We start from the raw sequence: 13,218 nt of genomic DNA on the forward strand, positions 1-13,218 counted from the left end.
ATCGGATTGTAATTTTTTCATGGATGTGATTATGTGAAGTCGGCTGAAAACAAAAGAAAGAGAGAGTGTTTTGAAAATTTCAATTTAAAAATATATTTCATAAATTTAATACTATAACTTAGTTTCTAATTGTTAAAAATGATTACATCGCCTATACAGCATCTTGTAAGTAAATTATATCATAAGGATTAATATGCAAATTTAAGGATTGCGTTGATTTTTGAAATAAATATTACGCTTGGAAAGTTCGATTTTTTTGTCTCGCTCTAATTATTTCCATCTTCCTCTTTCATAGGACGAAAATGACGATGAAGACTTGGATATGCTGCGGAAAATTGCTATGGAATCGCTGAAAAGAGGTCGAGAAAATGAATTTCCTCAAGATCATCAATTTCAAAATGTTCAGCCAATTTTCCCTAATAATCAACCAGAAATAATCCCTTATGAGAATAATGAAATCCCCTTCCAAAGTGGTCCATTTCCACCACATCCAAGACCACACAGAATGCCTGGAAATCCTCATTACATGAGACCTAGATTCAATAATTTTGGACCAAGACACACAGTACGGCCATTTATCCCGCGTGGAATGCCTCATCAATTTCCGCCACAGCCTATAATTCCAGAGTTTGTACCTATGCCACACGTAAATCCACAATTTTTGTCTCAACCTCCACAACCACAAATATTTCCCCCAGTAAATGAATTTCCATTAGAATATGTGCCGACGCCTGCAGTTCGCTTATCGCCACGAAGTGCTGAGTAAGTTGATAACAAAATATACATTTTATGAATATAATAAACTAATTGTGTATTTCCATAGATTTATTGCTGCAAATGAACAAGCCATGAAGAAAGCTAGTTCAAAAAGATATTCGAGGTCACCACCGCCTAGACGCAGGCGTTCACGTTCTGGATCACCAATTCGTAGACGGTCACGTTCAAGAAGTCCATATAAGCGACGTTCACCAAATGAAATTAACCGTAAAAGATACAGATCAAAATCTCCTGAAAATCGAGTATTCAAGAGTCGAAATAATTCACCAAAAGTTGACAAAAGATCTAAAAGTCCTCAAAATCGTTCACAGTCACCAAGAAATGCACGATTTGCACGCAGAGGCAGAGATAATAATAGATTTAATAATGGAAATAATGGTAATGGCCGATATAATCGTAAACGAAGTGACAGCGATAAAGAGGATGAAAAGCCTGAACAAAATCGTTCACAATCAAAGCCCAAAGAAGAGTCTGTAAAAGTTAAGGAAGTAGAGCCTAAACAAAAAGTTGATAGAGAGGAGAAAAAAGAAGTGAAAGTTAATAAAACAAAGTCATTGACTCCAGCACCAGAGGAAAAATCTACAACGCCACCACTTTTGCCTACAAAGAAGGAGAAAACTGAGCAAGAATTGGAAGATGAGCTTCTTGCGTCAACAGATGAAGAGGATGGAGATCAATTGGATATAAATATGGATGATAATGAGTTAGACTTTCTCGAAGATGATAGTGAGTCAGAGAATGAAGGCAGGTTTAAAAGCAAGCCAAGTGCAAACGTCAAATCATCGTCGACATTGCCAAGTAAACACAGTGTGGGAAATTCAAGGGCTTATGACAAAGGACGGTATACATCGTCTCGACACGATTACAAACGTGACGATAAATACAGCCATTCAAAACGCCGTGATCATGGAAATCGTAGAAATTCACCAGATATGGATTCGCGTAGAAAGTCACCAACAGACCGAAAACCAATTGTTTTAAATAAGGACAAGGATGATGCAAAAAACAGCACCGAGTCTGAGAGAAAGCCAATGTTTAAATCGACATTCAAGTCAATTGATTCCGGCGAAAAGAAAGCAGGTATGCGTTTTAAGAGAAAATTTTAACTGCCTTAAATTTTTCAAAAATCTTGACATTTTCAAATATTTTTCGACCGTTATTATTTAAATAAAATTTGACAGTTAAATTTTTAAGACAAATTACAACTAACAATTGACATTTTACTATTTTAATCTAGAATCTACAGCTACAAAAAAGAGCGATTCGCGTCCTGCCTTAGTACGAAGCTATGTGAATAAACCAGATGTAGTAGTTGGTAAGTTGTCATCAAAATATAGACAAGATCGAACAGAATTACTAAAAAACTAACGACCATAACAGAGAAGAAATCGTCATCAGTGAAGTCAGTAATAACGCTAAACGAGGATTCATCATCAAAGAGTGGTAAAAAGAAGATAATGGACCGTCTTGGGGAGTTTGTTGGAGCGAAAGGAAAAAATGAGGGTAACAGATCTCGAGCATCGAAACAGGTATCAATCACAGATTTGCTAATATTGAAATTTCATTGTTCCTCTAGTCTTATTGAAAGGCAAAGAATCTTATCAGGAATTAATAATTTTTGGAATTTGATAATTGTAATTTTAAACACATACAAACATTTGCCTCTAATATCTTTCTGTCACTCTATTAGCTGTTTTATTTAATTGGGAATGTTTTGTGGCATCAACATGGTTTTAATTATATATTTTGTGGAAATTGTTATTTTGGTATTTATTGGAAAACTCTACAGTAATAATTGGCAGAAATGTAAATTATGTTGAATAATAACATTAGAACATACAGAATGTAACTTAAACTGGATAAATACGTACGTAAAATGACGTAGAACTGATGATATATAAATTAAAGTAGAAAGATATTAGACCCTGACATCTCATGCAATGGAAAATTATTACATTCCAAAAATTCAATAGATTGTACTTTTACATTAGTTGTAGGGGTCCGAATGACGGATATCCGTACCGTCCGTTACCGGTAATTACCGGTAATATCCATTACCGTTACCGTTCATTTATATGGATTATCCATCGGTAACAGATTTTTAACGAATTTTTCAAAAATTCAAATATTAAGACCGCAGTTTATTTTTTTGTTTAGGGTACAAACTTTATTTTTAGACATTTTTCATTTTTGAAAACTTTTAATGTGGATATTTCCAAAAGAATTTTTAGACTTGTCAATTCCAAGATATATATCAAAGTTAAATGTAATTTTTGGTCAAAAAATGTTAATTTTGGTCACATCTAAAAATCAGTCATTTTTTATGATGAATCCTGAAAAAGTGCTTTATTTATTTGAAAACGTAATATCAGGAATGATAGAGGGATGAGAAAGGTAACTTTTCAGGTACTTATTGGGTCATGAAAAACTAGTTATTTAGCGCAAACGGCAGAATCGAAAACTGAACAAATTTGGGTCATTTTTAAACGCTTTTTTTTCAAATTTTAATTTGCACGAAGTCCAATAGTCAAAGTTTTTAATGCAAAAAATTTTGCTTATGGATGTTTTAAAACTCTTCTATACAAGCCATCCTTTAAAAACGATTATATATGACTTTTTTTAAAAATGACCAAAAACAAAGTGTCAAAAAAAAAAAAAATTTTTACCCTAAATATTCGGATATATATAGTCGGAATATACGGATATTACCGGTAACACCGGTAATTACCGGTAAATATCCGTTACCGTCAAATCTCGATTACCGGTAATTTTCGGACCCCTAATTAGTTGTTAAGGCTTCATGACATTTATTTTGAAATAGTAATTAAATAACCAATAATAATAATTTTCTCCTATAATTAATATAATTGGAAATGAAAAACAAAAATAGCTCAATGAAGTAATTGTCTTAAATCTCTTGGTTAAAGGTTGATGAACGACGGAAGGTAATATACAGGATGGAAAGTACAGTGGAAGTAAAAAGTGTGGCTTCAAGAATTTCCTACGTCTCAACATGAATTGCTTTTCAAGAATTGCTTCTATTTTCTCCCCATTTATTTTCTTAATACTATTTCTAGAGCTTATAGCTTAATTATTGTGTAATTTTCTTAGGGTTCTCGAGAATCGTTTTAAGATTCTCATTTATGTTCTTATCCTTAATTCAGCAATGAAGTTGCTACTGGTTCTAGTTTTAAAGGAATTGAATTAATTTGTTAAATTTCTGAAATAACTCAAATAGTTGATATGAATTTTATTGACCTTATTAATTAACGAATTGATTTATTAATATAATGATTGATATTATTATACAAGTTATACTGTATATGCACACATTAAAGTTATCCATAAAGAGATCCTTACTTCTCCATATACAAAAGAACAAAAATTACTCATGTAAAGCATAAAGATGTAAAGATAAAGTATAAAAGTGTAATGTACAATAATTATCAACTTGTGACTGAAGAAATCCTTTTCATAATGTAAAATATTTTTCAACAACAAAAGACACTTTTAATGTTTGTAATCATTTGCTTTATCATTCTCTCTCTCAACTGTGATATTTTTGACTGTTTTATAATGTTTAGACGATGCATAAATGCAAGATAATGCAAATAATTTTTTTCATGGCTCATATTGAGCTTTAAACGCTTTTTTAAAAATAATTAAACTTTTTTTTTATCACTCATTTTCCTTCATGTTCAATGTTTGTTCTCGTGTTTAAAGAAAGAAGAAAATACACATTTTATCATTATTATTTATACAAACTATTTTTGTCACTTTAATAAATGTCAGACAGTTTCTAGTCTCTAGATAAAGCTGCTTCAATTGATTTTTTTAATTGTTATTAAAGAGAAAATTGCATAAAACTGAATAGAAAACAAATGAAAATGGACAATTATAGTTATCGCAAAGTTGTTTCTACAGAAAATGAGCAAGAATAACTTTTTTGAAAAAAAGACTTGGTGTCATGCTGCGGTCAATAGAACTTTAAAATTTTTGTTGTTTGAGAATTTAACGGCTTTAAGAATTTTGAATTTTCGCATCATTTTTTGCATCAATAGTTTGAAATATTAACGGTTATTTGAACTTTTGCATCTAAAATTTTAAACTTTAACGGTTAATTTTAAGTTTGTCTGTTTAAGCTGATGCAAGCTTGAATTTTGCCAATAGACTAAGTGATCTCGAATTCTATTGACCAAAGCATGCATATTAAAACTAAAAACTGTGATAAATTTTCTACAAGAAGACAAAAGCAAGCATAATCAAAATTATAGTTTTGTAAGATAAATTCTAAAAGAAATTGTAGATTAAAATTTAGTTTGTAAGGAATATACACAAAAAAAAGTCATCATAATTAGCTTTAAGTACAAAAGTCGTCCCCAAATCGAATCCACGATGATAGGGATAAGTGTCAAATGGATATAATTCAATTTACAACAATGATTTTCTTTCTCGTGATTCATTCAGGTGTAGAAAAAATGAAAAAAATATAGCGCTAAGAAAAAGTGATCAAAAAATCATTTAAAATAACTATACATCAATTGAGATGCATACACGAACATCAAATAAATTCATCGAATATTGCTGAGAACACCTGAAGAAGGAATTAAAGGAGTACGTGTGTAAGGAAACGTGGACTAGGTACAAGGAATTGCTACTAATCAACTTTATTTCATCATTTATTGGTATAGAGAAGGAAATAACCAAATTTTCATTAATTCCTATAATCACATTCTCGATGTATTGCTTCATTTTGAATTGAGAAAAAAAAATTAAATAAATTGTATATAAAAAATTATTTTGAAATCTAAATCAATTAACGGACTTTTTAATTTTGAATGTTCAGAATTTTCGCATCTATTTTGAATTTTTCGCTTCTTTTTCAGTATGACAATTTTCAAATTTAGAATGACCGTTGCAATTTAAAAGTAAAACTTTTGATTGCAAACTCATGATTCATTACCAAAATTGAGGATATTTACGAATTTAAAATAGTCCAAGATTGATATCAGCCATCAATAAATCACAACCTTTCATTTTATTTAAATATTTCAATTTCCTGAACATTTACCAATCGATTATATTCAGCATCCGTATTTTTTTCAATTTCCATACATGAATAAATACATACGTACGGGTACGGGTACATATAAATTTAATGTACGAAAAGGCAATTTTTGCATAGTGAAGTGTCTGAAATATCACTGCGTTTTCATTTTTAATATACACTAAAGAGTTGAGGAATGAAACTTCATTATTATTATTATATCGGAATATTATCATGATGAATATTTAATTCCCAATAAATTTCATTATTTCTCATTTATTAAATTAAATATAAATGCACCAAATAAATTGACATTGACTCGATTGGTTTTCTCTCCTTTTTTTGTTGTCATATTTATTATTATTGTGCTTTGTTGTTGTTTTGTGCTGTGTTGAAATCAATTCACTTCTATTTTCACATCTTTTTGAGATATTTTTATACTATTTACTTTATACATACAATGAAATATGACAATATTTATTGAAAAAATATCTAGCGAAATTGTTTTCTGCTCTTGTGCTGATTTTGATCCAATTTGCCCTTTAATTTGTGCTTAGATCAGGCTCTTGACAATTTACAAAATTTAACGGTAAAATATATTTGAAAATTTACCGTTCAAAAAATATTTGAAAATTTAACGGCCAAAAAATATTTGAAAATTTAACGGTCATATTTCAATAAATTGCACATTCAGCGCATAAGGGTGACACATTTCTCCCATAATTTTCAATTTCATTCGTCGAATGAAACAATTTAAAACAAATAGCTGAAATATATTTTCACTATTTGCTCTTTATTGAATTTAAAGACATCAAAAACTCATCTTTAAGGATTACCAATAAAAATGACAACAATTTTTTTTCTAACCCCTCTATCGAAATTTTTATTTCCATATTAAAATCGACTCACACGATTCAGGATGCATAAAGCATCAATATGAGATGAATATTATTTGATAGTGCACATTGCAAATCACAACTATATATTCTGTATAGATTCGCCAAAAAAAAATATGATGAATCTTGTTTTATAATTTTTTCATATTTTTGGAAAGAGTTGGAGAGGATTTGCAAGTCATTAGAAGAATTTTTATTCAAACTGAAAGCATTAATTTATTAACGGAGATTTAGAAATGCTACAATTGTATGGTAATGAGAAACATTTGTAAGGTTTTCGACGAAAATTTCTTCAAAATTCAAAAAATTCTTAACGGTCTTTTCACGAAAAGTCAATATTGGAACTAAAGCTGCATATTTTTCAACAATTGAACACTAAAGTGCGCTAAATAATAAAATGAATATTTTATATTAAAAACTATCATATATGAAAGAACATCTTTGTCATCTTTCATCTAATCTCGATCATCATTCTATGTCATTTTCACTGCTTAAAAAGGAGGCAAAAAATCTGAATTGGTTGCATATTTCTATGTGCTATCATGTTTATTTGATGCATCATATTAAAATATTTTTATTAAAAATTTGTGGTTTTATTCGTGGATTTTTGGAGGCTTAAGGAATTAATAATAATTTTCAGCAGTAAGTCACTTAAAGTATTGAAAAATTCACAGAAACAGCATTAAAGAGTCAAAAACCACAAAACTAGCTGCATTTGACTTCAAATTTCACATAAAGCCTTTCATAGCAATAACCAGACATGTAAACAAAAGCTTCTCAATAGCAAATAAAACTTGACACCACTCAGACTCAATATTGAAGCTTTCAAAAGCTTTTCTATGAATATAACTCGAATTTAATTCGTTTTTTTGTGTGTGGATATAAAAAGAAATCCTTTACCTTTATTTTCAGCAATTGATAAAAATCCATCGTTATAGTCATGGCAAGAAGCGATTGAGAAAAAAATATTTTGACAATAATAAAAATTCAAGGCAATAATAGAAAATTGTGACATCATCCGATAGATAGTTGTGAATCTATAAAAATACATTTCGGAATGTCTCACATGTCTGTTGTCGATGGCATCGCACTTCAAATTTATACGTACAATTTGAGTGTGTGTTAAAGTGAAAATTTGTGAAAATTGTTCAATAAATGTCATTCAGATGAGCACGAACATATTTGAGAATCTTTTTCTCGTGCTACTTTTTTTTAGTGCTTTAAAGGATGAAAAGGAACGAGTTGGAGAATTAAACAAGTATTTTGAGATTTAGTAGAAAAATGTGAATTTTAACGGGTTTTTTAAATTTGAAAATTTTTGAGTTCAATTTGAATTTTTGAAAACCGTTAAAATTTGAATATTTCAAATTCGTTAAAATTTAAAATTTTGAAAATCGTCTAATTTCGACAAAGTGATCATTGTAAACCACGGAGAGCTTCTTAAATAACGCAAAACAAATAAAATCGATAAAAATCGTCTATTCGATAAAATTTTGAATCCCTCCAAAAATATAATCGTAAATTTTCATTCATTAAGCCATTTACGTTGCATACAAAATGCTTGATGCTAAACCAACTTGAAAATGGAAGAACGGCATGCGACAAAATTCTCTTCAAGTATTCACAAAACTTTCCCTTTCATCTGCATGTTACTGTTATGGAATTTACAATGCCAATAAAGAATTTTTTTGTTTGTCGCCTCGCTCTTCTTCCATTGTCACAAACGTGAGTGTGAGAACACGACAAGTAACAAATAACAACTTTACACTTAAAGCCATAAATCCTTCATTTATGTGCCGCAGTTTTAGTGTGTGCTGACATTACACCTCATTTCTCATTCCCTGTGTCTCTTATAGGATGTCTAAAAAATTTTAACATACACAACATAGATCCGAGCAGCATAACTTGGTGGAAATGTTCTAGTTTCAAGAATTTAGGATGAAAAATTAACAGATTTCAAAAATTAGAATTGTAACGGTTTTCAAAAATTTGAATTTTCAACTGATTTAAAAAAATTTGAATTTTTAACGGTTTTTAGATATTGAACTGTTAAATTATTAAAGATAACTGTAACTCGGAACAGAACAAAAGGAAAAACAAAAATACTTTGAAGTGGGAGTGCAAAAAAAAGTGAAATAAATAAAATACAATTTTATGTTTCATAAAGTAATAAGATTCATAACATACAAACATACGATGGTGCTCTTGTGCGCGTCTCCCTTGGGAGTCATAATTTTTCTGTGTGCTGTTAACAAATATCTCTAATTATGTGAATCACATACTCATTCCTCGAATCATTCGTTCATGTATTTAAAGTAAGTTGAATATAAAAAATATTTTCAAGGAAAAAGAATTTTTATTAACATAATAATGTTAACCAGAAAAGCCACAGTTAGTCAGTTTGTGTAGTATTGTTCTTTTTTTGTGTTTCTTTCCCTCCAGCACACTCAATTTTCTTCATTTGTTCGTTTACAGTGAATAAAACCCATTCAATCTCAAATGGAGCTATAAAATTCTCTCTTTCTCACTTTTCATATCCTTTTTCCATGATTTTTCAGTTTGTCTAATGTCTATTTTGAGTATCAGAAAGTCTTTTTAAAAAAAACTAGTGATTGATATTAAAAATCCGTTAAATTTTGAAAATTGAAGGGTGTGAAACGCATTTTGAGCAAATTTGAATTTTGAAAAGCAGTTAAATTTCAAATTTCAAAAGTCCTCAAATATAAGTTAACTTATTGAATATCATGCTTTAATTAGGTTTAAATCAAATTAAGCCTCATTAATGCGTTCACAGTCATCATCCGACAGATTAACCCTGACCTTCAAACTATTTTTCATCTCTTCCGGTTTAAACATCTATGTTATTTCTTTTTATGTTTAATTTTTACTTCCTTCCATGTGCTCACAGATCAGATCCGCAGGAAATGTTGAAAAGGATTTTCCATTCAACTGATTCCTCATTCCATTTCATCCGTCCTTCTCCCCTCCTAATAATCCCTTGAACATCATGCAGTAATTAATTTTTGTTAAAGGGTTACGACACATTTCACATTTGTTGAAAGTGAGAACAAGTTACATGTATATCTATACGAAATAGCATCATATTCACACCGACAACACAAAAGAAGGAAAATATTTTTCATCATCATATTATATGAAGACTTTTTATTTTAATTTTCATATGTTATGTTCCTTCACATATATACATTTATGCTGTAAACCGACAATTTTCTTTATCCACTTCCTCTTTTTTATTATCATACTTCATTTGATGGCTATAGACGAAAGTTTTACAGAATTGAAAATAAAATGGTTTTATGTTGAAGAGTGCTGATGGGCAAATTAGGAAAATTGAGGGTTGCTGGATGTTCCTTTGTGCCTTAAATTAATAAGATTTGCATTTGATTAGTTAAATCAAAGCTGGATCTTATCATTTTCCTAATTCCAAATCTACAGATCTAGACAAAAGACTAGAACATCCTTCCAGCCATAGAATATTCACGTCACGCAAGATGACAAACACTGGATTAGAATCACACAAGATTAAACTTCAACAGCAGTAGAATAAAGAGTCATCATGTGATGGAAATTTTAATATTCGTCGCTTACTTCAGAAGAGATTATGTGGCATGGAATAAAAAGGATCAGGATATTCAAACTAATTAACGAGTGGTTCCAACTTTTTTTTTCCTTCTTCTTCCTTACTATTCAGTCTTTTGTTTCGTTGAAGATTCAATAGTATTGTGGCTTTATATCAAAAAAGTTTGAAACTTTTCCAAAAGAAATCCCAAAAGTTATTAGGATCCATGTAATTATGAAGTGTATGAGTAAAGGATTAATGACTATACCCTCAACTTTCGATTTTATTGCTTTTTAATTTAATTATGTGAAAATTTAAGATCAATTTGTGTTATGGATGTTGCCGTTTGTATTTTGGATTGCTTTGATCTGAAAGCTCAAGACTATTGAGATTTATAACGTTCATTTGAGATTTGAATAATATTCATTTCACATAGTTGAAACCCCTTTTTCATACAAATGTTCAGTTTGTCTTTGAACTTCGAATAATAAACATTGAATTTTACTTCAAGTAAATAAATATCTGGATAATATTGTATACGAACAGTGCACGACTAGAACTATTGTTAGATTAGGATTCTTAGGTCTTTGTGAACGATAAGAAACCGTTTTGCAAACAATAAAAAAACTACAAAATTAAAATTCGTGTTTTTCCTGTGTTTTGGTCATAAAAACCTAAATAAAATTCCAAGTTAGTCACGAAATAGTTTCCAGGGTTTCTTGTTAAGACTAATGTTTTTAGAAACGATGGTTCTGCTTTTCTTGAAGCTATAAATTGCTTCAAATAGTGAAATGCTCAGCAAATTGTTGTCAGTTAACTCAATTATTTTGACAAGGAATTACGTGAATTATTTTAAAATGAAAAGTTTTAGTGCTGCTTTGATCATTGCTTCAATCTTTACATCAGGTTTGTGTTACTTTATTAAAGTTAATTAAGTGATCAAAGGACCAGGATTAATAAAAATTGTTTTAATATCATTTAAGGTGTTTTTGGAGGTAGCCAAACTTTTGATCCAAATAGCTGCGGTGATGTTATTCTTGCGATTCTTTCACTTTCTGAGGATATACAACTGGATTACTCAAATATGGTTAAGCAAATTCGTGAAATGCCAATCCAACAGCAAATTTTAATCATCAATAGTGGAGCTGATGCACTTTTGGAGAATCCAAATAACACTGATAAAGATATCTCGTGGTTAAATATCTTGAACGATAAAACATCAAAAACAGCACTTTGTATCATTAGTTACTTTACAACATAATGATTTGTTTGTGACTTAGTATTAGGAAATTAATTTATTTATTAAATCTACTATTAATAAAAGAACGATTCTACCTGTGTTAGTGTACTTTAAATCAGAGTCCTAAACTGTAAGTATCATTCCTACTCAGGTCCTTACTTTAGTCCGTTAGGAAGTCATGTAATGCTTATTAGCAACTAAGAATTGTTGTTTTACATCCTCAACATTACTACTGGAATTTTTTCTGCGTGACACGGTATGAACATGAACATTTTCAAGGCTTAGTCGAAAAGTTCAATGCCTTAAAAGACTTCAATTCAACGTACTGATTTACTACGAATCCAAAAGTCATACATCAAATGAATTAATCCATTTGTTCTGATTCTTATTGTGTCTCATACAGTTCTTTTACAACTTTAAGTAATAAGACATAAATGAAGATTATAATTAAACAAAAGTCTTCTTTTCACTTTAATGTGCGCATAATTTAGATAATGAAAAACCTTAATATAAACATGTGAAGACATTTATGCGAGCTAATGGCTTGAATTTATTACAATTTTTTCGTTGTGATAATTTGTTAAATTTTTTAATGACATCTTCTGTTGCTTGAATACCGTAAAAAATTCTTTATTCTTCTTTTTTCTTACTTACATTCTTGTTTACCACATTTGGAATCATAATTTATCTTGAAAGTACAAAAAACTTTCCATCTCATGCTAATGTGGATGAAGAAATATTTTCGATTCTCCTCCTTAAAGTGCATTCTCGTGCATACCATGGTTTTATTAAGGAAATTCTATCTAAAAGAAGTTATTCGTTCACTTTGACTCAGATTCTTAACGAATATTTGAACTTTGAATCATTTTGGATGATGCCGAAAGTTTGCATCAATTTTCGCATCTCTTAGTTTTCTGCGGTTTTTAAAGTGCAATGAAAGTTTTAGTTAGTGAAAAAAATAATAGTTCGAGACAAAAAACAGCGTTTAAGCAGCATTTAAATCGTGACTACATCCTCACTTTTCAATATGAATTCGTCGGGATGGAAAAATAATGCTTCTGAAATAGAAAAACTTTTCTTTTCGCTTTTCCTTGCACAAAAAGAGAATTATGAAGCTCGTGCCAGAAAGAACCAACAAAAAAGCAATTTTTCGCTGATAATTCATAAAATGATGAATCGATGGTGTTTTTAAAAAAGCATATTAATAGAAACATAGAAGTCAGAAACCAGAAAAGCTATTCAATGAAGCGATCTTGTTAAATGCCACAAAACACTTCGGTCGGGGTCCTTCATCTGACTCAATTTAATCTCAATAATACGTGAAATAAAATCCATTGAATGGAAGCCGTCAAGCGATTATTGTGCCATTAAACAATCGAATTCGCGTGCCACATAGCACTTTGATTAATTATGTTTAATTGAACGATTCATTGAACCTGAAAATCGTCGATACATGAATGAAAACGAAAGTGACATCACAATAAGCATTTATACTGCACATTCGTACACATTTTGTGTGTGTATTTGTGTATGCGTCGCCCGAAAAAAACTGGATTTTCAAACGATCAACAATAAATATTTTTTTGCCGACCTTCAAACAAGTTCGAACTCATTTTTCGGTTATGTTAATCACAAATGTTGCTGTTGCTGCTAATGTTCATCACTATGATCACTTCTG

General features: G+C 30.0%; 1 protein-coding gene across 2 annotated transcripts; it reads left to right on the forward strand.

Annotated features, from left to right (window-relative positions):
• Positions 1–13: 13 nt before the first annotated feature.
• LOC139087933 (serine/arginine-rich splicing factor 4-like) lies at positions 14–5,589 on the forward strand. Of its 2 annotated transcripts, XM_070636909.1 has the most exons (6): positions 14–165; positions 296–762; positions 824–1,857; positions 2,015–2,092; positions 2,158–2,306; positions 5,245–5,589. In XM_070636909.1, the coding sequence occupies exons 1-6, from the start codon at positions 139–141 to the stop codon at positions 5,248–5,250; spliced, it is 1,761 nt and encodes a 586-aa protein (XP_070493010.1). In that variant the 5' UTR covers positions 14–138; the 3' UTR covers positions 5,251–5,589. The 2 variants fall into 2 exon arrangements, with proteins under 2 accessions (XP_070493010.1, XP_070493009.1); XM_070636908.1 differs by having other exon boundaries at positions 2,158–5,589.
• Positions 5,590–13,218: the final 7,629 nt, after the last annotated feature.

The sequence above is a fragment of the Chironomus tepperi genome, unplaced genomic scaffold (assembly GCF_022539635.2).
Source record: "Chironomus tepperi strain 1889 unplaced genomic scaffold, CSIRO-AGI_Ctep_v1 contig_137, whole genome shotgun sequence".
NCBI lineage: Eukaryota > Metazoa > Arthropoda > Insecta > Diptera > Chironomidae > Chironomus > Chironomus tepperi.